The sequence below is a fragment of the Eleutherodactylus coqui genome, chromosome 13 (assembly GCF_035609145.1).
Source record: "Eleutherodactylus coqui strain aEleCoq1 chromosome 13, aEleCoq1.hap1, whole genome shotgun sequence".
NCBI classification, from domain to species: domain Eukaryota; kingdom Metazoa; phylum Chordata; class Amphibia; order Anura; family Eleutherodactylidae; genus Eleutherodactylus; species Eleutherodactylus coqui.
This window is the reverse complement of record NC_089849.1, coordinates 44805458-44832859: the sequence shown is the minus strand read 5'-3', so window position 1 is coordinate 44832859 and position 27402 is coordinate 44805458. Positions and strand designations below refer to the sequence as shown.

Here is a 27402-nt window from a genome sequence, read left to right as displayed (position 1 = left end):
GAAGCAGGTTGGGTTCTTGGCTATCAGAGACAACCGAGGACCCAAAGGAGAAGGAAAGCGGGTTTTAACTGCTTCTGCCTTCTCTTTTACAGTCTACATAGCGCTCAATGTGTACTAGGTAGAGAATGCAGGAAGCAGCACTGCTGTTTCCTGCATGGGACATGGCCATCCCAAGATCATCGGCGATGTCCATCATGTAAGAACTGCAGTTCGCCGCCCCCTGACCAGCTTTAACAATGACTGCTATTACAGTAGGGGGACGTTTTACCCCGATTTACCCGATTTTTATCCCTCAATCTCAAATTTAGGCTGTAGTCTGTAGCTGGAGCCTACCTTCAAGGCTGGAGTTGCCGCTAGGTTTTCCTTTTATTTATTTTGGTTCCCTTACCAACAAACCTGAGCCGAGATACCGGCGATTAGTGCTGGATCTTGAGCCTAGACTAGTGCAATAGGGCAACTTAGTATATCTATACAGGGTTTGTTGCATAAACCCCAGGGACCATAGGGTCAGACTACAGCCTTAATTTGAGATTGAGGGATAAAAATCGGCCCATGGAACTGTATACCCTGGGGGTTACTACTCAGGAACCTATTACCTAGCAGTCTTTAATTTCGTCCTTGCTTGCAAGCATATGTCATCATTGCTGGTGCAAACGTGGACCATCATTGTGGCATCTATAGATAAACACTCTGCCCAGCACTACTTTAGGTATATGCCTTAAGGACACTTGGCCTAATATCATCTGGATATATTCCTTAAGTGCTGGCGACATACGAACCTTTTTTCAACTGGTTCTACATCACTTGCAAGGCTCCTGCTGAGTTGCTAAAGCGACAGAAATGCGTCGAGCCTATGAGCCCAGAAATGAGTCTATAAACAAGTCTATAAACGAACACACGAAGCAATTAAGGACTAGATATCTGGATATGCACCATCGTGTTCTGGAGCAGGGCGAACTAATCAGCAATATTGTTTCGATAAGAGTCCCTGCTCACAGAATAGATATCTGGACCGCTTTGGTTGGTCCTAGGTAATAAGGTATATCTTGGCCACAGCCTCAAGCTTCATCTGTGGGCCATTGAACTAGACATACCACGGTGCATACCAGAGTATTCTTTGTATTTATATACTTACTTTCTTATGAGGCCTTCCTTAATATACATTTTAATAAGAGGTTACATTTTAATTAAATAGGAGTTCAGTCTGTGAAGGTACGATTTATACTACTGATTCCCCTGCGGCTGTCATACCTAAAAATAAAGTTTTAGTTATTTTTTTTACTTTTATTATACATTGCCGCTAATATAATAAAAATAACAGAAGTGTGGACAGGAAAAAAAAAAAGGTATTGAAAAGGTAGCCCGATCTATACCTGATGAAAAAAAAACCCCTGCAAAAATAACTTTGGCAGGCCAGGGGAAAATCGGCCCATAAAACCACTGCCTGGGTAGAAGTCTACTCCTTTTGCCCCATCAACACAAGGGATAACTTGCAGATAGGTGGCCGTCCAACCAATGGGACCCCCATGTCCAGCAATGCATCTCAATGGGACTGCTGGAGATAGCCGAGCACCTGAAATCTGCACTTGCTGGCGGTCGAATTGGAATTAATGCAGCAGCAGCAGCACGTATGACAGCCGCTAATTCCTGAAGGACCGCCTCACTCCCGCTGCTGCTCTTGGTAGCCTTGGGGGTCACAGCAGTTGGAAAGTGTCCCGAGTATGGGGGGTAACTTCTTGCCGTATTGCATACAGTTGTAGTCATTTCATTATGCTCCCAGTTTGTAGTATTGGTTAATCGAAAGCCCCAGGTCAGGCTCAGCGACCGGATAGTAAAGCGCTGCTCAAAAACTGTGTTTTACTGGCGGATGGAACTGCGTATCCTTGCGCATTGTCGCATGTACAGCGTATTTTATGCGCTCTGTCCTGCACTGGCTTCCATGTTATTTTTGCAATTTTCTTCTCATAGCTCCTAGCAATATGCATAAAAAGCCGCACATAGTAACGTAATTACGTATACACTTTGCCGTAAACTCACCCAGAGAGAATACGGCTCTTACATGCATAATATGGGGTAAAATAGAAGATGCTGCGGGTGTTTTTTTTTACATGTGTAACATATACAATACATATATGTTAGTGTGAGAGGAACAAAGACGACGTCCTTGCATGGCCGTCATCTACCGCATATTGTGCGCGCGTAAAATGTAATACAAATACATTTGTGAGCCCAGCCGTATTTAAGCATGTCTGATCTCACTGATATGAAAAAACGGACCGATTCCAACGCATGCCCGTGTGACATCTGTATGTGTTGCGAATCCATTCTTTTATGCCGGTACGCGATTTATTTTCCGTCACACACAAGGGGGAAAAAAAGTAGCCTAATTTTTTTGCCCCTAACATTGATCAGCAAAACCAGGTTGCAGGCGGATGCACTGCGTTTGTGAATGAGAGCAGGGAATGGAACGCACGTCACACCCATGCTGATCATGTGACCTATGTCACATACAAAACGAAAGTCCATCCCACAAAAGTGGCGTCACGATGACCATCTCACGTCTGAAGTGGCCGAAGTAATCGGAAGTCTCTATAAGGATGCACTTATAGAAATGCAGATCGGGAATGTTGATTTTATGCTTGAGAAAAGCGCGTTGCATAGCGAATGAATAAATACGGTTATGTTAACCATTAGACCCCGGGGGTCCTGAGATTAGTCTCATAGGCCTAGAGAGCGGAGCTTTTGGATTTCTTCTTCTGCTTAGTTTGATTGAAAGGCCCTGGTTATCCAGAGGGCTCCCACCCTCTGAGACGCCTCTCCGAAGGACAGGAGATATAGCGATACGCAGACTTGGACACTCAGTATCGGTGGGGTCCCAAGCCGGGACTCCCACAGTGTACCACCTGAGTAAAATCCACTTTACACTGATGAGATAGGGCGCTATCATATGTCAACCGATTTTGCTATTGCCTTGCATAAAGGACTGTTGTCCAAGAAGTACAGAATAGAAAAAAGAAGCTGTGACTTGCAGGAATGCTGCCTTCCAATAGGTGGCGCTGCAGAGGTATTGTTCCATCTCCCTTATTTGCCTACTTTACTGTAATCGGTCAGTGTGCAGTCAGGGGCAGTCGTTTTGCCGACCACATGTGCTAAGTGGCCTTAGGGAATGTTCGCACATTGCATGTTTTGCGCGGGAGCTTCTGATGCGGATCATCACCACAAACCACATAATTTGATGCAGATTATGCTGGGGATCCACAGCAAGTTATACTCTTTCAATTGAAGGGTCGAAGGCTGCGACAAATTCTACATCAATGGCGCGGACTTTGACGTGGTTTTCCACACCCCTTCCTCTATGTGTGAACAAACGCTGATGGAAACATTTCAAAGAGTTTCCACATTCTTCGGGAAGGAACCATTCCTTATGTAAAAGAGCTGGCACAACGCTGTTGTACTTACACGGACGCTTTAGGTCAGCTGCACACGGGCGGATTTGCATTGCGGAATCCACAATCGGCATCCTCCTGGAAAATCTGCAGGCGATGGCATGGATTGAAGGTATATATATATTTTTTTTACGTTTATTTTTTCTGCAGAAAATTGTGAAAATTGCAATTTACTTGAGTGGAGAAGGAAAACCCGTAAACAGAGCATGCTGTATTGTGCTGCAGACTCCGTGCGAACGGCTTCCAGTGAAGTCAATGGAAGCCATCCGACTTGCAGATTAATGTGGGTACCCACATCATCGCCTAGCACCAGCACGGAAAAACAAACCAAAAAAAAATCTGTACTGTGCATGACCGATGGAGAGCGTCCGTAGTTATCCACCATACAGAAGAAAGGTGGTACACAGGGCTGCCAGCTACGATCAGAGCCAGCGCCCGCATGCGGACTCTGGCTTGCCTGTGTGAAGGCGGCCTAAAGCAGCAATGAGAGGAGATGGGCTGTCATCGGACTGCTGCGCCATCCACTCAAAGGAGCAGTAAATAATCAAAGGCATCTGGCCTAGAGCAGCATTAGGAGGAGGGTGGACAACTGGAAGCAAGGAGCCCGTTTCTCTCATTCATTAATTATTCTCCTCTTTGCCCCCAAATAACTACACACAATACCCGCCCGGCCCGGACTAGATGCTTCTATAATGGCCATGTGTGCCCACTGGAGTCTTTATATAGTCCCCATCATGTTGCAGCAGACATTCTTGCACTTACTATATACAGCACTGGACATGCACAATATCTGCAGATTACCAATTCTAAACACCGGACGGGGACTTTACCATGCCTTACAAAAGGCACAAAGTTTGGAGCAAACTCTACAACTTTTTAAACTCACACCATGCATGCCAGTTTTATAAAAGTTTGCCCGGATATATACCTAACCGATATAATTTACATTAGAAGCTGGCAGACATACTATAAATCTGCTGGAGCTTGTAACGGGTGTCCTTTTGGGGGTATGGACAGCCCAAGAACTGACTAATACGTGAGGAACAACAGTAAGGGCCAGTGGCCATGGGGGAAATTAAGATTTATTAAATCCAGGCGGCTCTCCCACGCGTGCGATCCATGCCCATAGGGAATCATTGGGCACCCACAGCTAATTAAATACCTGCAGATGTCATTTTCCCCCCATCATGTGGATCACACACGCAGGAAAACTACCGCAGCATGCTCCATTGTTGTGGAGCCATTGAAGCTATCCGGATCCATGGCACAGAGGCTGCTGTCATTGCATCCGTGCCACGGGAAAGCAGGAGTATAAAAAAAAAACCAGGAAAAAAAAAAGCCATGGGCATGCCGAGCATTTACCGAGCAGAAGAAAGCAGATCCGGACAAGACAGAGGAGAGTTCCGCAGCGTCCAGCCAGGCGAGTATTCTGTATTTTTTGGCCTCATGTCTGCGGGCTGGGTGGAATCCGCACAGAGAAACCGGGCGGGCCCGTAGACATGCGGCCTAATTCATTAAGCAAATCCACACGTAACATAGTTTATAAGACCTAATGAAGACAATGTCCATCTAGTCCAGCCTGTTTATCCTCCTGTGTTGTTGATCCAGAGGAAGGCAAAAAGCCGCAAGAGCACAAGCCAATGTGTGTCTCCCATGCATGAAAGCCGCAGATCAATTTTTCCATAGGAAATCAATGACAATCCGCGGTTAATTTAACAGCTGCGGACGTAATTTATTTCAATTTGCGGATTTCACACACAGGGGAAAAACTGGAGCATGCTCCATTTTAACGCGAATGGACCCCATTGATTTCTATAGGTTCAGGAGATCCGCAGTTCATTACATTTGCGGATACACAGCGGATTTGAAAGTTAAACTATATTTGGAAGGTGGGATTGAGTATTGCACGCTTTCTTTATATTTTTTCCACTCTCGGATGATCTGCAACACATCTACGATCTTCCGCAAGCCAAAAAGATACAAAATATCCGCGTGGGCCGTATTATGCCCGAGGCCTTAAGGCCTTAGAGTAGGTTCAAGCACAGCGACATTGGTGTGGATGCTCACCAGCAGAAAATCTGCAAATTTCACATCAAAATCCACGTATTGCTGCGATTTGCAACAGACTTCACCCCTCCAATTGAAATTGGAAGATCCGTGTCAAAATCTACAGCAAATGGTGTGGACATTGGTACACGCCTACATGAAAATCCTCAGCGCGAAGTCTGCCGTGGATCAGCATCAAACTTTGCCATGTATGAAGGGACCCGAAGGTGGATTCACAAATGGCATAAAAATCTGTCAAACAAATGTACATCACAATCCACATGGAAGATTATTGCTGGATCATGTGAATCTGAATGATAGTCAGCGTAAGCGTTGCCAGCGGCAGAAAGACGGACGATAATTCATTCGCTCATCGTTCAGTTTGTCTGTACAGGCATGAAAATCATATGACCGACCTGTGTAAACAGGCAGTAATTCTTCTATGAACGAGTGCCTGTTCACACCGCATGGAGGTGAGCTGCCGGAAGAGACCTCAGTTCGTTCCGCCTCAATTCACTGATCGCTTCTGCGTGAATGACAACCATTTAGTCTAAAAGGACCCAAAGACATGAGGATCGTGGTGCAGAGTGGCTTGTGGTGAATCTTTAGGCCATGTCTGGATCCACCCTAAACCATGTCAATTGGATCAAGCACTTACCTGTCAGAAAAAAAAAACGATGTAAAGTATATGTGATCTGGGTGTACTGTGAACATTGGCAATAAAAGCATCACAAAGTCACGACCACTCACTCATTACACACTCACATTTTGTCTTTATTAACGCCAACGGTTTTTTTGTTTTTCATCTTTTTTTTTTTCAATTTTTTATTACTCCTTTTTTTTGTTTTAAAACAATAGCACAAAAGAGGACTCAGGTAAGCAAGTCTCAGAACCAAGGCCCACGGCCCTGCCACTATGCCGTTAGAACGCACAAACCCAGAACGCGGGTGTAACCTAAGAAATTAACCGGGAAGTAAAGAGGGGGAAGAAAAACATCGAAGGACATGAGTACAGTGCCTGCACGTTATTCTTTCCAGCACAGGTAAGAAGAGAAGTCTACAGTATAGATATGCTTATCCGTACGGTACTAGATAGACCTCCACATTGAATGCAAGCCTCTCCAGTACAGGCCCAGGCCACAGCAGTAGGGAGTGGTGGGCAGGAGATTAGTGCCAGTGCACACAACCACCCCTGATTAAATACTCCTTCCAGAACAAGGGGTGTAACATCAGAACATACAACAGGCAGCCAACAGGTACAGTTTTCTGATGGGGGAGAATACAAGAGGTAATTAAGGACCAAACATTACGTGAAAGCCCTCACCAGAAAATAAAGGAAAAAAAAAAAAAATTCTGTCTAAACCCAGCCACCTTCCGTTAATGGCCTTGGCTAATGCACACTCTGTGATAACTCGTCAACTTGCGGCCCCCCCTTAAAGATAACCCTCTACACTGGTGTTTGGTACCTCGCAGGAGCCAATAGAAACATCATTTACCCCGGTCTACTCTCAGGCAGAACTTCCATGAAAAAGGGCATCTGGGAGATTCACAGTTAGCAGCTTGACGCTACTTCTATCATATATACAGATTTGACTGAGCAATTGAATAAAATCCCTAAGGAGTCGTTTGGGGACTGAGCAAGGATCATAGGGGAGCTTTCATTATTTTTTTTTCTCTTTTTTTTCGTTTTTTTGCACCAGCTTCCCAATTGGGTGGTAAGGGTGTTGAGGGATAAGGGAGGACGGGTACACAGCCTCCCATAGCAGGGGGCCTAGGGTTTAGCCTGTTTGGGGCGGTGAGAGAGCAGGCGGATGGGAATCGCTGTGCACAATCACACTGTAGAGGAGGGTGACTTGCGCAGCAGTAGATACTGATGCATAGCGTCTGCATCTCTCTTCAGCCAGGCAGCATTCAGGAGGATATTTTCACAGCACTGCTGCACTGTACGCTCGGCAGAGGGCGCTGGGTGGGCATCAAAAAATGTCTAGAGGGGAGAAAGGAACAAAAAAGAAAACAAAAAGCAAGAATTAGAGAAATATTGCAACTAAGTATTCAAAACATGCCACAAAAGAAAGGTCTGAGCTACACTACTGATAGGAAAAGAGAGTAACAGCAGCACTCCAAGTTGAAAAACACCACTGGTGCAAGGCGTCTCTATGCAAAGCCTGGATCCAGGACCTGACTCCAAAGGTCCACCATAAAGTACAGATAAGGAGATAGAAGTCATCCAGGCAGCATCCATTAAAAGATTGCTTCTTTATTCAGTGCATAACATCACGGGTGAGGCAAGCAGCAGCTACGTATCGACCCTATGCATGGGTCTTTCTCAAGCTGGAGCTGCACTACTGCACACAACCAGTTGCAGGGCGAGTAAATATGCAGATGTAACAAATAATGTAAAGTGCAAGAAAGGGGTGACAAATTCATGTTAGTTTGGAGTGGCAAAGAATATAAAAGGGCAAGGACTCTGGAACGACCTGTTGGCAGATGCAGACTCAGAAGAGAAGCGGAGTCAGTAAGAGAAAGAATTGAGCTTCTATTTGTAGCAGCAGGTAACGTGTTAAGAGGTCTGCAGCCCTCGTCATCAGACAGCTGGTTGAACATTTAATTAAATGGTCAATTTCCTGGTCCAAAAATCACAAAGTCAACAAAGACCATGGATGGCAGCAGTGGAGATCCTGGCAGCCGAGGACCCTGGAGAGCTCCACCACGGGCCGTGCATGGATGTGAAGGATCTGTTCACCCAGCTGTCTGAGGAAGAGAGATCTGCGAACTGTGAAACGCGTTACCTACTGGTTAAAATTAATTAAAACTTAGGTTTTTTTTTAAAATTGACATCACTGGCTGTTTCTCTTCCGAGTCAGGATCTACCAACAGGTCGCACCAGACCTTTATAATTTAGCACTCCAATTTCCAATGTTAATCTGACCATTAGTCGACCAGCAGCAGGTTCACTTTTTGTGCTGCTCTGCTTAAATTCCTTGCTTCTGTCTTACTTCATATAGTTTATGTTAAAGGTGTTTTGCATGACCTAACTATTGATGACCCATCTTCAGAACAGCTCAATAGTTGATCAGCTGGAGTTTACAACTTTAGATCCCCAATCAGATAATTGATATGACAGTGGTACTTAGTTGAAGGGCCCTGTCACTTCAGTCTATACCAGGCACAGCAGCATACATTGTATAGTGTCTGTGTCTGGTATCGCAGCTCAATCCTAAATCATGGGACAGAGGTGCTCCCAGGCCATGTGACTGATAAATATGATGTCATGTGCCTGTGAAGAGGCTGTGGCGCTTACCCAAACACTGCAGCTACTTCAATCAGCTTATCGGTGGAGAAATCAAGCAGCAGACCCCCGCTGATCAACTATTGATGACCAACCCTGAGGCTAGATCATCAATAGTTCAGTTGCGGAAAACCCCTTTAAATGACCAAACATAAATTCCTTACCTTGACCTCTGCAGCCATTTTATCACTAGCAAAGCCATCCACAGAAAGCTGAAGGACAAAAACAAGAATGTGTTAGTCAACAAAAGGCTGCAAATGTCCCCTGCATGTAAAAAGCAATGTCACACTAAAAGCAGAAGTCTTCATACTTTTATGAGCCGTGAGATAAGGAAGCCACCTTGGTACCGATTATACAATTCCTCCCAATTGTCCTTCACAAAAACCCATGCAGATTTTCTCCCTTGCTTGCTAGCTCCAGCGACACCTCCAATTACCGACACGGTGTCCTGAGGACGTACATCTTCCTACGGAGCAAGAAGCAGCAAAAAAGATCATTTAAAGGACTCGCCAAGTAACAACTATGCTATCCTGAATAACCGCAGCTTCTTGAGAAGGAAACTGGGTGTAGAGTCATGTCCTGCCAACAGCACCTCTAAATCCTATGTAGGCACTAAAAACCACAAGGAGCAGCCGCAGTGGGGAACAAGTGATACTTACCGAGAGGGAGAAACTTAACACCTTCTGGATTAACTCAGCGGAACAAATGGCTCCAAGAACCCTCTCGATTCTGTTCTTTTCCTCTTGCATGTCAGCTAGTTTGTGGAGCTAAAAGTTAGAAAGTGGGAGAGGTAATAAGTGTAACACCAGGTGCCATGTACAGTTATACTATACTTTTAGGTTTAGTACATAGGGCAGCTGTGACGCACTTACCACATGACTATCAGAGCATTAGACAACCAGTTGGTCATCAATATCTGATCAGCTGGGGACATCTGAGCGCGGTGTCAGCGCCACAGCTGAAGCGGATTGCTCCGACCCCTGTGAAGTGGCCCGCGCTGATAATTGTAGCTGCAACTCCCATTAAAATCAATCAGAGGTGCTCCTGCAATCACCAACACTGACCACTACACAGGGATTGGCATGATCTGTGCATCGTGGCGCTGACAGCGGGAGCCTGAACAGCTGATTGGTGGCCCAAGCAGCGGATTTGCACTGATCAGCTGTTGATGACCAATTCTGAGGACAAGTCATCAACATCCATTGCCTGGAAAACCCCTTTCCTGTCCCGTTTCCTTTAATTGCCTGCTGAAGGACTTCTCCTAGCTTGGCACTTCCAAGGCCAGGTGTATTTCAGATACGTACAAGCAACCAGATCTATATGTTTGAGCGACTGGTAGAAGTAAGCTAGCTCAGTGGTTGGCATCGCCTTGCAGTACTGGTATGACCCATAACAAATCTGCAGGGAATAACTGTTCTCCCTGCGTTTGTGCAGTTTCCTCCCACATGTCAAAAATATACTGATGTGTGTCTATTGTGACGCTATTAACCTAAGACAGTACAAATCTACCATAGTGTTGTGAATATTCTAGGTAATGACAAACCAACCTTCAGCATGGTATCCAATGTTGCGGAGTCTCCATGCTTCAGAACAGTCACATAAACCTGTGAACAGAAATCCTGATTCAAGTACATCTTGGGATATGGAGGAAAATGGAAAAAAAAAGCAGTCAGTAATAGAAATCTAACCGGGCTTCTAAGGTCTGCACTCAGCGTGTTCTTTCCTTCTACGTGGTCCTTAAACCTACGACGCGCTTCGTCCAGGGTGGGTTTATGGCCAGCCTTTCCCAGCTTCCCTAACACTAGTCCCCTCAGCAGTGCGTCCAAGTGTCCTATGAAGTAAAGGAACAAACTCAGATAACGTAATTCGCTAAAGTCGGGGCAAAATCATCAAAAACTTCAGCGAGTCTACAAGAGCATTGATCGTCTATGGACCTTACTTCCATTTAAAATATCTCTATTTTGTATTATGCTTTGGTTACTTAGCTGCCCCTGCGCCCTCCAACCTTTGCATCAACTGCAGAAGATGGGGTGCTTTAAAGCAATCCTCCAGTCCCAGACAAACAAAGACGGTCCCCCCACTTCTCCGACTACCTGATACGCACTGTACACAGCATGCATCGTTAGTCTAAGACACTAGGTAGTCAGACGTGGTGCGGCCATCTTTGTTTGTCCAGGACATGAGGGTTGCTTTCTACCAGCCAGGCACACATTAGCCGACAGCCCTCAACTCACACATGCAAATATACAAAGCATGCAAGCCTATAGGAGTATAACAGATCTACCACTAAGGTCAATGCTCAGTCAGTGGCATACAGTTCCGTATACATATTTGATGCTTGATTAAGACTGCGTCTAGCAGTGGAAACGTTGGCCGTGATGCAGTGGAACCTTCTTGCAATTAAGTATGATGACTTTGTGGATGTGAGTATTTCTGCCACTTATTTTTGCACCTCATATGCTGCTCTATGTTTGCTTACGTAATACAGTTCCATCTATATATTGGATAGAGTTTGCTTATTAGGGATCACTGGACCTTAGATTTGCCTGCCGTTAGGGCTCCCGCACACTAACGAGAGCGATATTGGGCCGTGAATCGCAGCCAGATATCGCTCTCGCAATCCATGGTAAACCCCTGGATGCGAGGAGTTTTCATGTGAAAATAGCCTTGTATCACTGCGGGGTTCCCTTTATTCCATTGCTTTCAATGGGGCAGCAGCAGCGCTGGCCCCATTGAAAGCAATGGGAGCACATAGTGATCCTCTGCCACAGCTGTGACAGCAGCGGCAGGGGATTCCTTCATCCCCACAGGGAGTCCTCATCACTGAACACCCTGCCACTGCTGTCACAGTGTTCAATGAACAAGGTTAAGCCCCTGGATGAGACAGCCTCACATTCCTGCGGGGCTGAAGGAATCCCCTGCTGCAGCTGTCACAGCAGGGAACAGCGATCTGCTTCCATTGCTTTCAATGGGGCTTGCGCTGCTGCCGCCAGCTCCATTGGAAACAATGCGCGAGATCGCTAAAATAATAGATATGCTGCGATTTTGTTTTCACGCTGCATCTCAAGCATTAAACCATCGCACATGTGAAGCGATCCATTGAAAGCCATTAGCTTCATAATTGTGTGATTTCTCCCAGCCTCGCAGCACTGGGAAATCACACAATTTCATCGCCAGTGTGAAGGTGCCCTTACTGTGATGTGCCACCCTCCTTCTCTTCCTCATCACTTGCCCTCGTTCTGTCTTACACAAAGAGGGAGAAACCATGCTCCAGTCCGGACAGACTAACTAATAAGAGGTGCACGTTTCTTAAGGAGTTTGGTGCATGTTTGTCTGTCCTTGTGTCAGAATTTCAAGTCTGTTATCTAAGAACTGGCGCAGATTTGTATTATAATCTATAATCTACGTCATTGTCTGGGATACATGACAGCATGTCTGTCGGAGGTCCTGCCTCCTAAAGCCCACACCCTTTTTTGCCACTTTGGAAAGAGAAGAGCAAGAAAGGCAAAAGGTTGCAAGTTTTTGCACAACCTGGCATGTACCATAATTAGTGACTTATGCCACAATTGTGGTGCCCAGCTCTTGATAAAGCTCTCCCGAGTTTCGTGATGAAGTGACAACGTTCACTTTCCTGTTTGGCCACTAGATGTCAGCACATGTGAACTAATTTCATAGCTAGAGAAGATTTATGGCCCTTTCACTTGTCGTTAAAAGAAAACGGTTGGATCATACAAAACGTAACGATAATCATTCAGGGTAAACGCTGCCAACAACTCAATGATAATTCGTTTGCTTATTGTTCGTCCATTTTATGCAGATAAAAATCTTCGTTCAGTCGTTTTTTTCGGACGGCTTTTACACGGAGCAAGAAAACATTAGAACAAGTTAAAGATAAGGGTTTCTCACATAGCAATCAATCATTGGAATAAAAGCAGGATGACCGAGTCATTTACTTTCAGACAATGGCCATGTAAATTTCTTGCGCCATTTTCATCATAGCTCATTCAGTCCATCATTGGTCTGTTGGGGGATTCTGGGTATGGTCTGTGAATGATTGCCTTTTACATGAAAGGGCGAACAACTTTTATACCTGCATAAAATGGACTAACTGTAACCAAAGGAATTATCGTTCATCGTTGGCCATGTTTGCAGTGAATGATCATTCGTTTTGCACGATTCAATGTTCATTTGAATGATAACCGTTATGAATAAAAAGGAATCTGAAGCCAGGCTACTTCATTATATCCCCCCTTGGCTGGAATGATGTGAGATTGGGTCAATGTTAATCCTTCTGGTGGAAGTTTATGTCCTGCCACAAGTAGTGACAAATGACGGTGTTCATGCACAAAAACCAACAACATTGTGCCCGACACAAAGGCTTTATGTAACCCACCCTCCCCAGGTTTGGGGTCCCAGCCTAAGCGCAGTCCAATCGGTGAGAAGACATCTCTGATGAACCCTTGAATCTCCTCGTGGAACTCTGTGTGAGATAAGAGTGTGGACAGGATCCCTAGATTACAGCTCAAGTCGCTCCATACAGTGTAATTAGGTTCATTCACAAAGGCCTCCATGACTTTAAGGACTTCAACCGTGCTGATGATGCCTGCTCTCGCCTGAAGGAGGGACACACATTAATCATACTGGGAAAGTTGACGGCTTTTACCATTTGTAGAAACACAAAAATTGAGGAGAAATAGGGGGGAAAAAAAAAAGACAATAATGTTAATTTTGCTAGCATACTCACCAAGGAAAACAGATCATTCTGCAGGCCCAGCCTGTCCACCGGCTGAAGGGAGAGGTCTCTAATACCAGGCAACAAACTTTCAAGCATAGTAGGGCTGTATTGGGTGCGATAGAAACCAACTGTCCCCGGATTTAGCTAAGTTGGATGAAAGCAGAATTAAGCATGTAAAGGAGACTTAAGACAAGACATTATGCAGTCAGCAAACAAGAACGGTCACCATTCCCAAGCTGCATCCAGGTCCTCATAAGAGTGAATTTCTGATAAAGTTGTAAAAAAAAAAAAAAACGAAACAAGTTGGCAAATTGTCATTTATACATCATACCATTAGAGGGCAGTATTGTTCCCCCATTGCTGCGCCGATATCCTTGGTAGGAGGAGGCTTTCACGACCTGCGGCTAAGAAAGATACTTTTCCAGTTATGCAAAACTTTTCGGCTCACCTTAACCCACTGGTCTGAGGTCACACCTTCTAGAACAGTAGTCATCTCTGGCTTGTCCATTAGTAATCTCAATTTAGCGGAGGCTGGGGCTTCACTGGTGCAGATGCTGATCGGTACCATCCACAGCGGGCTCTCCTCACCTGAGCGAGGGCAATAGGAGGATGTTATATGGAGAGAGGGGCTGGAAGCTTACCAGCCAACCTATCATCGGGAGAATAAAGGAGATAAGAGAAATAGGAAGAAAGAAAGGTAGGATAGCTTTGAGCAGCTCCAGAAAAGCACAAGTGAGACTACAAAGACAACACTGTACAGGTGTGCAGCATCGTCTGCAAAATGCGATGGGGTGAGACTGCTACTGTAGCCATGTTTAGGGCCGCTCACGGACTAGAAGGGGCAAAAAAAAAGTAGCCAGGCAAGTCTTACCATTGTGCGGCCCACTGGCACAGAACTTCCTTTGAGACAGCTTTAATATCCGTTTGTCTTCTTGCTGAAAGACAAAAAAATGATAATCTCCCCGACCTGCCCTATTACCACCATTACTAACACTGATAGGCCACTTTATTACAGACACCATCTAGCAACACAATGGACCTCCTTTGCCCTTCAGTACTGCAGCGTCGAGGCGCAGATTCCACTAAGTGATGAAGTCATTCTGTAGGAATATTGGCCCCTACGGACAGGAAGCTTCTTGTAGTTGCTGCAGATTAGATAGCAGGTACTGACATGCTCTGAAAAGCTCACAAGAAGGGGTCATTGATTCATACTGCTGTCGGCCAGTTTTGACCCATCAGCACGGTACAACAGAAATCTGGATCCATCTGACCAGATGTTTTTCCGACTGCTCAGTGATCCCATTTTCGTGCTCTTATGTCCCTTCTGTTCCTCTTAGGCTGCAATGGCGCCGGAGCTGCTAGTCTGCTGTTCTAGCCTGTGCTAAGGAATGACGAAGTTGTGTGTTCGGACACGTTAGCTGGAGCATACACATTGTATTTATCTGCAATTTGCTTAACTGTGCACTGACTGTGCTTTACATCCTCCTCTGACCCCTTTCACTGACAAGTTTACATCCATAGGATTCACTTTCCTGGATGTTTACCCTCAAACGCACCATTCTCCGTATTCTCTTCACACCACTGCATGAGAAAACCCCACAAGGTTAGCTGTGTATGACATCCTGCCCCCGGCTAGTCTAGCACCGATGACCAGGCCTTGTAGTCGCTCAGATCGATGGATTTTCCCATCAAATATGGATTCACATAAAGAAAAAAACGTAAGTGATTTTATACTGCACTCCGGGGTCACGGGTCCATAAAGGGCAGCGCCAATCATGAAAGGGCCGTTGTCTGTGAAAAGTGGCCCCCCAGTGTATAAAGAGCATCTTCAACTAGAGGACAATGACCATCATGCAACAGGGAGGTTCATGTGACAACACAAGCATGAATGTCTAGTTACCTGCTCCGATTCCACATAGATTAATGGGAAACCCATCTGCTTGGTCCATGTACTCATTACAGCAGCAATTGGCTTGCCACTCGCTTCCTCAAGAGACTCCCAAAGGTCCTCTGCAGAAAAGAGCACTCATTTTACAGCTGTGCGAGGGGAGCTGAGTGGAAAAGGGAAGGTAGGTTTGGGTGGAGGCAATCACTGTCATGTTAGGAGCGGTCAGCAACATGGCAGGGCCACGGAATACCTGTAGCAGCATTCTTCTCTTGGAATTTGGTGAGGTATTGGTTCATGCCTCTACGGAAGTCCTACATGAGGAAAATAAAAAAAATATGTTTTTTGTAAATTACGATGTTATACTAAGTAAATGAACACTTCAGAAGTTTTTTTTTTTTACTTTGGACTCTTCACACACAAAAGGTCTCCTGCTAATGAGCAGATCATGGGGGTACCTACTGCTGCGACCCTTTGAAATCAGCTGTAAGCAAAGTTCTCAGGGTACTGGTGTATCTTGATGCCACCAGGAAGTCCCGGTGGAGACAAGATTGATGGGGGGGGAGGGGTGGCCCCTGTATCTGATTGGCTGGACAGATGGGTCTCCTGCAGGTTCTGGCAGCCCACTAAAGATTTTCTTTGCAATGCCGAAACAGTCATCCATCCCAGGACCTTGCCCTATGTCACTAATCGGGAGCTAGGGGTGTTATAGGGGCGTTTCTCCGATCAAACCCCTAGCTTCATGGTGGCGTCAAGATACACCAGTACCAGTTCTCAGCTAGTCGGAAGAAATTAAGTATTACACGCTGTCCATTAAAATTAAAGTGGGTCGAATTGGTAATACAGAGGCGCTAGTTTCTGCAGATAGTGAGTCACTGTCCCTAGCCGCAGCTCCATTACATCGACATGTGAGCTTGCTTAAACCCATAATCACCTTTAACATTTAGTGCGATGCAGGCGAAACATTATAGACTTTGACTATAATTAAAGATGGCCTAAAAGAGGTCGTCAGGAGTGTCAGAGCTGTGGGCAATTTCAGCTGGAGGAAGAAGGGTGAGAAAATAAAAGGTTTACTTGTCTATTAAATCCCAAGTCACTCCAGGGTCACTGCTCCAACCCTCCATGACGGGCTTCGCTTACATGGTTGTAGCAATGATACATAAGAACCCATGTGCAGCAAATCACTGGCCTCAGCGGTATATGGGATGAGGCAGCCGGGGCCGGTGATCAGCTGCAGCAGTCACATGGGAAGGTCACCGCCGCAGCCATATAGTAAATTAAGTTATACTTTTATTTTATCCCATCTTCCCAAAACAACTCAAACATAAAAAACACAGAAAACTAAGAGCAGAAAAAGTCCACATGGTCCATCCAGCCTTCACATCATTTCCTTTTTATTACCCTCTTTCCTCCAGGCTATACTAAATGAAATCTCTTTACAGGGGTTTTCCAGTGAAATACTATTGATGACCCATCAGGGTAGGTCATCAGTAGTTGACCGGCCGAAGTCGGCCGCTCAGGACCCCAACTGATCGCCTCCGCTCTGACCTCTGTAGTGGCCGGTGCTTGTAACTGCAGGCACGGCTCCCATTGATTTCCGCTCCGACCTCTGTTATTGTGGCACTGACAACGTGCACCAGCTTAGCTGATCAGTTGGGGTCCCGAGCGACGGACCGCAGCAGATGAACTATTGATTACCTATCCTGATGATAGCGCATCAATAGTATTTCACAGGAAAACCCCTTTAAGTCTTTCCCGATAGGTTTGGTTGTTTAGACCTTTCATCGGTTTTACAGTCCATCTTTGGACTCGTTCTATTTCTCAATGTCTTTCTGTAGGGAAGGCCTAAACAGTTCAGTTCTGGAGACTTCACCTTAACAATGTTCCTATCTATGTCGAGTATTGGTCCGACCCCCGTGGCCGGGAGCTGCAGGGGCCACAGGCTGGGCGAGAACCGTTCTGGAGGGACCCAATACCATAAGCCTTTGTTGTTTCGGATGTAGATATAGGCCTGGATGTTAGTATGGTGGTAAAAGCAGGATTGATATCCATGTATGCAGTTCTGTCATGCGCTCCTTTTTCTTTGCTTTGCTGAAGCGAGTTAGGCTGGCCGCACACAGCAGTAGTCCATTTTGTAAGTATTAATCTACACTTCTAATTTACCTCATCGCCAATGTAATCATGCAGCATACGGATGACAGATGCTCCTTTGCTGTAGGATATGGCATCAAATATTTCATCCACCTCAGAGGGATGGCCCACATTGACCTACATAGAAAAGTGTATAAAAAAAAAAGTCATTAAGTTTAAGAAAAGTATAATAGAGCCAAATAACTACCATCTCCTACCACATAGTACTACCGTCACTCGGGTGTAGTCGTTTCATCCTGATATACATATTGGTAATGATAGAACCCTACTCAGGGGGGTTTCACATTCGCTCCAACTGCAAATACCGGAAGAAAAAGCGCTGCATGCATGGAGCAGGACAGATGAATCCCCAGCGCAAGTGTGAAGACACCCGTATCTATTGTAAGTAAAGGCCCATTTACACGCAAAGATAATCTTTAAAAGACTGAAAGATTTTGTAATCTATTTGCATAAAGTGTTAATGGCCATTAATTAACACTCATCTTTATTTGCATGTAAAAGGGTTACCAGGAGCTGTTTGCAGGGCTCAGCATGTGATTAATCACATGCCCATCTGTGCACACAACTGCAATATTCTGTTCACAGCTGCCGAGAGATTACAATGTTATCTGCTGTCTCCCGTGGAGATAACAGCGTGAGGTCTATTGAGAGACACTATCTCTCACTAGCTGAACAATGGTTTTTAAGTTCACCTTAAAATCCTCCTTTAAGCGAAAACTGCACAATGCCTGCGTTTACGTGTAATGATTATTAGACTTTTTTGGTCGTTTGAACTAATTATGAGTGATAATCGTTACGTGTAAATGGGCCTCAAGTCTTCAGTCCAGAACCTCCGCTTATCTCATCACTTGTACAGTAATCGGTGGTCAGTGTGGACGGACATTGTTTCACAGTTCTCAATACTTAGAAGTGACCATTCACAGACGACAGTCAGCAAAAGCAGCCGACTCTACAATAGCAGTAGCAGGGAATCCCGGGAGGTCACATGACAGCTGATAACCTGTTCCTGCCTCTGATTGATTGCAGAGCCAGGAGACTTAAAGCACCGCCGTAATTTTACTATTGGCGGTGCTTTAAGCCCAGGACCAGCCGCCGTAAATTTACGGCGGCTGGTCCTAAACGGGTTAACTGCAGGCAAATTGTGGAGAAAATAGAAAAACCAAATGCTCACCGCACCTCCCATATTCCCAGCCAGGCTTTATTAAACTGTAGTCAGTGATATTCCATATATACACAGACCGCTGCAGCCAATCGCAGGCCTCAGCAGTGTGCAGCGATTGGCTGAAACTGTCTATACAGAACATCACCGACTGCAGCATTTAAAGAGCCTGGCGAGGACAGCAGGAGACGTGGTGCTGGAGGGGCGAGAATAGCTTATTTTAGTATTTTCCATGAGTGCATACAGTTTAAAATGATAAAAGATAAATCCATACTCTGAAGACTCTTATAATGCGCCAAAGAAGTGAAGCTTATATTTAACCCCTTAAAACTTTACGGCGCTTGGTCCTGGGCTTTAATCCCAACCGATAGCAACAATGTGGTGCGGCATTAAAGTGTCTGCTCCTGCAATCAAGCAGGAGCAGATCGGGTGTTTGTCCGACAGCTGAGAAGCCGACGGTGAAGGGAGGAGCGGTTTTAAACTGCTTTCTCCTTTTCATGTTACATAGTGCTCAATGAGTGCTATGTACTAAAGAGTGAAAGTATTACTTCCACTATGTGACCCTAATTAGCTCTGGGATTGACTATTGTAATCTAAGACTATCAATACGTCCAAATCAAATTTAGCCAATTCCTTTACTTTATTTTAGCATAAAAATCCTACATTTCAAAAATAAAACTATAGATATAAAAAAACACCTTTTGATTTTAACCATTAATACTAAAAATGGAAAAAATAAAAAAAACGGAGTTTCGTCATCTTCTATGCGCGTCCCAATATTTTTTTGTCAAGTGAAAAAAAGCTGCAAAAAGATTGGTAGCCAGAAAGGAAAAAAAAATTAATAGGGCAGTAAAACCGCCACATGGGTAAAAATCCCTAAAAACTGTCTGATCCTTCAGGAGCAAAACACTTTGGGCCTTCAGGGGTTAAAAGTGACATTTAAATAAAAACTAAATCAAAAGGTGTGGCAAACAACTGTCAAAGTACTAGCAGCAGAACTTGGCAGGAGGAAGAGGAAAGTGTAGAATGTGCCATGAGCGCTGCCAAATATACTAGGCAGCGTTTGGCCTCATAGGTTTAGCACAAAATTGTGGCCAAAGTCGCTCTTTATTTACCAAAACCCACACACGGACGTGAACGGCGGTACCTCAATGGGGTGGCTGTTTTCCAGTGCGTCCAGTTCTTGAGCGCGGGTGTAATCAGCGGAGACAAACTGTGTCCATATATCATATTCCGGGAAGCAATGGTCCACACAGAGGTATTCAATCCAGGAGGCGAAGCCTTCGTTCAGCCACAAGTGGGTCCACCATTCCTGCCGGAGACAACACATAACATGTGCAACTGCGGACCAAACCGCTGCGAGATATACTAGTCCTGCTATGCTGTAACGTCCACTACAACTTCAAGCGACCATCCGGTCTTGGATAAACAAAGACGGCCGCACCGCTTCTCCGACTACCTGACGTACAACGTGCATTAGCATACACCAGTAGTCTAAGACGCTACACCTGCCAGGGCCGCCCGCGTGAACAGCAGCGGGCAGCCAGAGCAGCACGCAGTGTCTTAGGTGCACCGCTCAGCAGATAGTCAAAGGAGTGTTTATCCAGGACCGGAAGGTAGTTTATAAAAAAGTATTATTTGGGGTGTGTGGGGCGAGTACCGTAGCCCAAATTATCTAGCATATTGTTTGGCTTTTTTGAATTCCCCTGATGCCTACTGAAAATGATTTTCTCTCTCCATGCCCGCATAATGGATGGGCACTACGGTGTGAAGCCAGGGGCTGTACTCCTGACGTCTGCACACTTTTAGCTTGCAGTCTCACAGGTCACCAGAAGAGGCAGCATCCCACCCTCGTGTTTTCTAATTACAGTAGAAAGATTTCTGAAGCACAGGAGATGCCTAACATTTCCAGAAAGCCTGCAGGAGGCGAGGTAGATGCCACTTTCCAATAACATATTACATAGTTCCAAGTTCATTGATATCAGAAAATGAAACTGCCCGGGGAAAGAGCGCAAGGCCGCCTCTAGTATGAAGGGCTCTCCGCTCAAGAGCAATAGGGAAACTAGAACAGGACTTGCAGATCCAGAGATCTACAAAGTCCATCGATCAGAAGTCAGCTTTCACTCCGTGCTTGTTTTGGTCTCCTGCTGATATTGCCCTCATCACATTTTAGGCAATGGTGGCCGTGTCAATACTCAAAACAAGACCCCAATCCATAACAGAGGGGTTGAGGAGGAGTCTGCTCCTCAGAAAAGGAGACAAAAATTGAGACAGTTAAGACTACATACCATAGTAACTAGGTTCCCAAACCACTGGTGTGCCAGTTCATGTCCCACAACTAGCGCCACCCACTGGCGAGAGGAAGAGCACGAGTTCTTGGGATCAATAAGCAGCGCAGTCTCCCTAAAGAAAACAGAAATGAATATCTTACCGAATACAGAATCCGCCTTAGTGAACCGTGAACAAATTTATTAGAGAACCCCATCTACTGTGTTTCCCCACAAATAAGACACTGTCTTATCTTAATTTTTGTCCCCAAAAAAGAGGCACGGCGTCTAATTTTCAGGGGGAAGGGTGTCTTATACTCACCTTGCCGGCGGCATCTGGGTCCCTTGGTTCTCAGCGTTGAAAGCACTCTTTCTGGTGACGGGGCTTTGAATACCCCGTCTTCAGCAAGCGAGTGCTATGATTGGATCACGAGCGCCGTTGCTCAGCCAATCAGAGCCAGCACTTAATGAACCAATCACAGCCATTCAGTGATGTCATTCACTGAATGGCTGTGAATGATCGTGCACCGGCTCTGATTAGCTGAGCCAACGACGCTCATGATCCAATCACAGCACTCGCTTGCTGGAGGTGGGGTATTCAAAGCCCCATCACCAAAAAGAGTGCTGCGTCAACGCTGACGACACAATAGGCTGCTGCAGCGCCGGAGAACAGTGCGAGGGACCGAGACCCTGCTGGCTAGGTGAGTTTTGTTGATTTCCCCCCCCCCCCCCCATGTAGTTCAGCTAGGGCTTATTTTTGGGAGGATGACATATTTCAAGACTCCCTGCCCCCAAAAATCAGTATAAGGCTTATTATCGAGGAAACACGGTAGTAGCACATGGGACTTCCTTTGTCCTTCAGAACCGCAGCAATTTCTTGAGGCATAGAATACATTAGGTGATTAAGTCATCCTGCAGGACTATCGGCCTCTGCGGACTGGAAGCATGTTGTAGCAGCCACAAATTAGATGGAGGTGCTGACATGCTCTGAGAGGAAGGGGTCATCCATTCACCTGCATGCAATCTCCTTGAATGCGTTTTGTCCAAACGATTCTTGACATCCTCCTCTGACCCCTTTTCATCAACAAGCTGTTTACATCCACAGGATCCCCACTCGCTGGATGTTTCACCTCAACCACACCATTCTCTGTATACTCACCAAACTATTACACCCCACAAGGTGGACAGTGTATGAAATCCTGGCCCTGACTAGTCAAGCACAGATGACGGGGCCTCTTTGGAAGTCGCTCAGATTGCTCATTTTTTCCATTCTAAATGTGGATTCCCATTTTAACTAACCCACGGAAAACTTCTGTGACTTTATGTGCTGCACTGCTGGGTCACAGGTCTAGTTTCCATACAGGAAAGCCTCAATCATGAAAGGAATGGTCTCTAATAAAACGGCCTTTCAGTATGTAATTCTGTAGATAAGAGGGGCTGTCCACCAAATGCACTATATAAAGTGCTAATATATCAGTTCAGGATCACCTATAATAGAGGTTGTCTAGAGGTAGAACACCAAAAATCTTGTATTATGGCGCCCTGTAAGGACGCTAGAAGAGACTTGTGCATACAAATACTTCTCCCATACCACACCCAATGTTAACAGTGACCGTCAATATGGGAGGGAATGCAATGTGCCTGACAGCGCTGCTTCTACAGCACTCCTGTAGGAGACCATGGCTTGTAGTGTTGTACATTAATAGGCGCACGTCCAGCTGCAGGTCAACAGAAAAACAACATTCCTGAAGATGCTAAACGGCATTCCTGCAAGTTGTATGGAGATCTTGGAGAATAAAGTAGCTTAACATGGTTTACGGGGCTTTTACACGGAACAATCAGGCTGGGTTCACAAAGGGCGGATTTGCCGCGGAAATTCCATCTGGAATTTCGCCGCGCCAGATCCGCCGGTGGCCGCTAATCCTGGGATTAGCCAGTCATGTGGACGAAATTTCGCAGAAATCTCATCCACACAGGACAGCGAATCAGTCATGGCAAAGATTCGCCAGCTGCAGCATGTCCATTCTTTTTTTTCCACTGCGCTCTCCTCTACGGGAGCGCTGGCCGGAGCGAAAAGCGTGAGGCCAAGCCGCTTTAAAACCCGCGGCAAAGTGCCGCTGGCTTTGAAGCAGCGCTTTCCCGGTGGAAATATCAAGTTTTTTTTTGCTGCGGCCAAACCGTGAGATTTCCGCTGAGAATACGTCCCGCGTGACCCCAACCTCATTGTTTAGATTTGCGCGATCCGGTGAGAATATGAACGATTATCATTCGGTGTAAATGCATGAAGCGACTGAACGTCAAACTCGTTGTGCAAGCAAAAAGCTGAATTCTGGATTGTTCCGTGTAAACAGGCAGTTCACTTATGAACGGCTGTCTACTTGCTGTGAATGGAGGCGGGTGGGCTAGAACGATCTCCGGCCGGTCCGCCTCCATTCAGACAGTGATGTTCGCTACTGTGTATCGCCGGTATCTGTGCCCAACAGGTCGTCCGGTGTAAAGGCACCCTTCTAGCAATTGTACGGCCTTTGTGCTCTAGATATCATTTAACCTATCACCTCATTAGAAGGCAACCAACTCACCTGTAGGTGACGAGGCCCCAGTTCTCCATGGCTCCTGTGAGAAACAAAGAGAAGGTGAGGGATGGAAGCACGGCACGGACAGCGTCACCTGTACAGCACTGGGAGCTTTACCAGCTGCAAAGTCCGCAATTGCGATGAGATCAATCTTGGGAAGAGGGTAGGGAACATTGAAGTAATCCTTATAGAAAGGCAGAGTTTTAGCAGCAACCTAAAATAAGTGACAAATAGAAATAGTTGGCGGCAAACGATTCATCGGGTAATCCAACTATATGCATCCACGCAGGCCGACAATTACCTCCAAGGCGAATTTTCCTTGCTCTGCTTTTCCGACAGGCGTGTAAACCCGGACCAGCACTCCATCTGCAGACCGCGCCTCCACGAAGTCGTACTCTCCCACCACAAAGGCCACAAGGTAGGTAGACATCACAGGGGTACGGGCAAACTTCACCTCCACCAGGTTCTCGTCATCTGGGTATGGCTTACGCTCAATTAGGTTCTATACAATGTAATATAGAAAGATGGAGAGAAAAGGGGGGAGGGGAACACAGACCATTTAACCATTTAAAGACTGCAAGAAATTGGACGACAAGTGAAATTTCGCATTAGGGCAAGTTTACACAGCAGGTTTTCTGCAACTTCTACTGTCTCATTAATCTGAAAGAAAATCCATAAATCCATGTGTGCTGCAGTACAGACCTCAATCATATGATGTATGGGACGGATCCTCAGTCAGAGACATTTCTGCAACTAATCTGCCTTGTGAATAAATCCTCAGGCCTTCCTCACACAGGTGTTTGCAGAAACGCAGCGTTTTCAGCAGCGCCTTATGCCAGCATTTTGGCTGCGTCTTCAGCACAGGTGAAAGCGCAGCCAAGGAAGCTGATAAGAGAAAAAATAAATAAAAATCAATACTCACCTAGCTGGTGAAGTTGCTGTCCCCGGCACTGATGTCGGGGACCTTGTGAAGCCAACCGATTGCTCTAATTGGCTAAGCCTGCTGAGCCAATCAGAGCCGGCGCTGGATTCGTCCAATCCCAGCCATTCAATGAATGAATGGCTGTGATTGGACGCATCCAGTGCTGGCTGTGATTGGCTGAGTTGGCAATCAGTGGCACTCAGCCAATCAGAGCAATCTCTCGTTGGAGGCGGGGATTTCAAATCCCCATTAGCAGAGAAAAAGTTCCGCTGCTGGCTGACAAGTCCCTAGAGCGCCGCTTGGGACAGTGACATCACCTGTAAGGCGAGTATTGATTTTTTTTTTGCCTCAGGCAGTGTAACTAGGGCGTTTAACACTGCCAAAAGCACGGTACCAAGTTGTGCCGTGTTTTTGGTAGCGCTGAAACCGCTGCCCATTCATTTCAACGGGCAACGCAGGGCTGAAAACGGCCAGAAATAGAACATGCAACACTGTCAAAACACAGAGTTGAAGACGCTGCGTTTTCAGCCTTGTGTGAGCAGGCCCATTGAAATGAATGGGAGCCTTGTACAGCATTTAGCGCTGTGCTGAAAAAGCAGCGCTAGACGCTGTACAAAAACGCCTGTGAGGGAGGCCTTACAGAGATTGTTCCCTGCAGACAACCCATAATGTGCACATTTCCCAGAGGAGCATGAATGCCCTTGTAAGTCTCCTCACTCACCTTCTAGGTGATCTCCTTACGATACCCATCCTGACTCCCATCATTGGCCTCTCGCTTGCCAAGTCAGTAAACCTACTGCACAACGATGAGGGGCACAAATCCCCAAAACAGCTGTCCGTGTATGGTATTATGGCTTTGGCTTACAACCCCCAGTCATTTTTACAAGCCATGTTTAAAAAGTCTAATACTGACTTGCAGGAATGATGCCTTCCAAAAGGTGGCGCTGCAGAGGTATTGTTCCATCTTCCCACTAGGAAATGTAAAACATCTAGTGTGTGCGGTGCAGCCACGTCCGGGGAGACCTCAAACTGACAGAATGTGGACAAGGAAGCCTAGTACGAGCAGTGAAGACATCACGCCGTTCGTCTACTGAAGCACTCCCTCAGGAGGTCTCACAGGCCGTTGGGACTATCCATTAGCACCAGAGCCATCCGTAGGGAGCTGCATGTAAAAGGTTACCACGGACAAACCCAACATCACAGCAGTGAATGCACACCATAATGCCATGGTGCTTGGAGTGTCGTTCTCGGACTGTATAAGAGTGGAAGCAAGAGTTGTGGTCTTCTGAATCACAGTCCACCATTGGGTGTGGAGAGCGTTTTCTATGTGCCTGCATCATCCCAACAGTAAAGTTTGGAGGAGGTTCTGTTATGGTGAGGGGTATTTCCCCTGGGAAGTTCTAAGGCCATTATAGTTCTACTGAAATCCACAACCAATGCCAATGGGTACAGGCACATTCCAGATGGCATTACCTACCCTATGGCAATACTTGGGTACAGCGCTGTGTCTCTACTAACATGACGAGCACCATGTCATACGGCATGCAGTGCTGAAACTTGGTTTGAGGTGTAGAATGTCGCAAACGTCATTGACCAAAACAAAGTTCGGATCTTAATCCCATCAAGCATCTTTGGGACGAACTAGAACGCTGTATCCGCGCACGGCCATCATCCCCTGGATCACTATCTGAAGCGCTCCTTGGGCAATTAAAGCAAATCCCTCCACACATCTATCAGAATTACATGGAAAGCAACGTGGGAGGGTTACTGCAGTCAGAGGCCAAAGGTGGCCCAATACCGGACTGACAAAATGTGAATACAACTGAATTTCATCACCTTCTTTGTGCGTCCCGATACTTTTGTACGATTATGTATGAGCCATGATTAATTATCCTTGAGATATTTGTGTTTCTGGTTTATACTACAGGATCCAGGACTCCGAAAGGAAACCTAAACTGCCGTAGAGCAACTTCAGGGGGATCCGTACTTTCTCTACTACGTATCTTCCTCTGCACGCTGTGAGGCGCGGTGTGTTCTCGTGAGGATACAGCGTTTATACAGCCTTTTGTTGTTTTACTAGTCACTGTCACTTCATGGATACAACAATACATACAGTACAATTAAACTGCACGCCGCACAAGGAGGTAACGGAGGACATACCATGTTTGACAAAGCCACCCGGTCTTTGGGGACAATCAGAATGACGTCAAAGGTTGCCTTGATAGCTGGCTCATCCCAGCAGGGGAAAGCTCGGCGTGCGTCTGTGGCCTGTGAACACAATAGACAGATTCTATATCACAACAGCATTAATAAGAACCAACGGCATTAACCCCTTAATGCCACAGGCTGTACGTTTATGTCCTGGCAGGGTGATTGTTGAGCCAACGGAACGTAAACTTATGTCCTGTGGATGGCAAAGGCTCATAAGTGAGCCCATGCCATCCTGCAGCGGCAGCCAGCTCTCACTGACAAACAGCAACAGCGGGGATTAGTGGGAACGTTGACCCCCAGTGTTAACCCTTTACAAGCAGTGCCCTCTCTGATGTTATTAGCCTTCCGCTATGCAACTGAACTGGTGTCCAGGCCCGCCATTGCCCATGATGTCTATAATGCATTTCAGTACAGAAGTCCTGCAATACATCACAGCGATCAGAGCTTTTTCTGGTTCAAGCTTCCTGCAGAGACATACAAGAGAAGAGAGAGATCTCCCCCCCCCCCCCCCCCCGTTCCTCCCCACATCTTTTGGGACGAGCGGGCATGTACTCGAAAATGGCACTACTCGCTCGAGTAATTTGCCTTAGCGAGTACGCTCACTCATCTCTTGTTCTAATCTTTAAAGGTGTTGCCTATTCTCTAAATACGGACTCCTCCTGGCAATCAGCTGGTTGTTGGCTCCCGGAGTTTCCTTCAATAGTATAAAGTATCTTCTA

The 27402-nt window shown here is 46.0% G+C and overlaps 1 protein-coding gene across 2 annotated transcripts in view; it reads right to left on the bottom strand.

Moving 5' to 3' along the window:
* Nucleotides 1-6245: 6245 nt before the first annotated feature.
* Nucleotides 6246-27402, bottom strand: part of NPEPPS (aminopeptidase puromycin sensitive) — a 58292-nt gene continuing 37135 nt past the window's right edge. For both annotated transcript variants that reach the window (XM_066586937.1, XM_066586936.1), the window contains exons 5-23: nt 26633-26740; nt 23852-24052; nt 23668-23764; nt 23557-23590; nt 20999-21113; nt 19858-20022; nt 17564-17668; nt 15654-15714; nt 15416-15525; nt 14387-14450; nt 13964-14103; nt 13525-13659; nt 13174-13393; nt 10469-10611; nt 10328-10384; nt 9440-9547; nt 9091-9246; nt 8945-8992; nt 6246-7475 (exon numbers count right to left, since the gene is read on the bottom strand). In XM_066586937.1, the coding sequence (XP_066443034.1) occupies nt 7323-7475; nt 8945-8992; nt 9091-9246; nt 9440-9547; nt 10328-10384; nt 10469-10611; nt 13174-13393; nt 13525-13659; nt 13964-14103; nt 14387-14450; nt 15416-15525; nt 15654-15714; nt 17564-17668; nt 19858-20022; nt 20999-21113; nt 23557-23590; nt 23668-23764; nt 23852-24052; nt 26633-26740 (2220 nt within the window). In that variant the 3' untranslated portion in view covers nt 6246-7322. The remainder of the gene's footprint in view (nt 7476-8944; nt 8993-9090; nt 9247-9439; nt 9548-10327; nt 10385-10468; nt 10612-13173; nt 13394-13524; nt 13660-13963; nt 14104-14386; nt 14451-15415; nt 15526-15653; nt 15715-17563; nt 17669-19857; nt 20023-20998; nt 21114-23556; nt 23591-23667; nt 23765-23851; nt 24053-26632; nt 26741-27402) is intronic.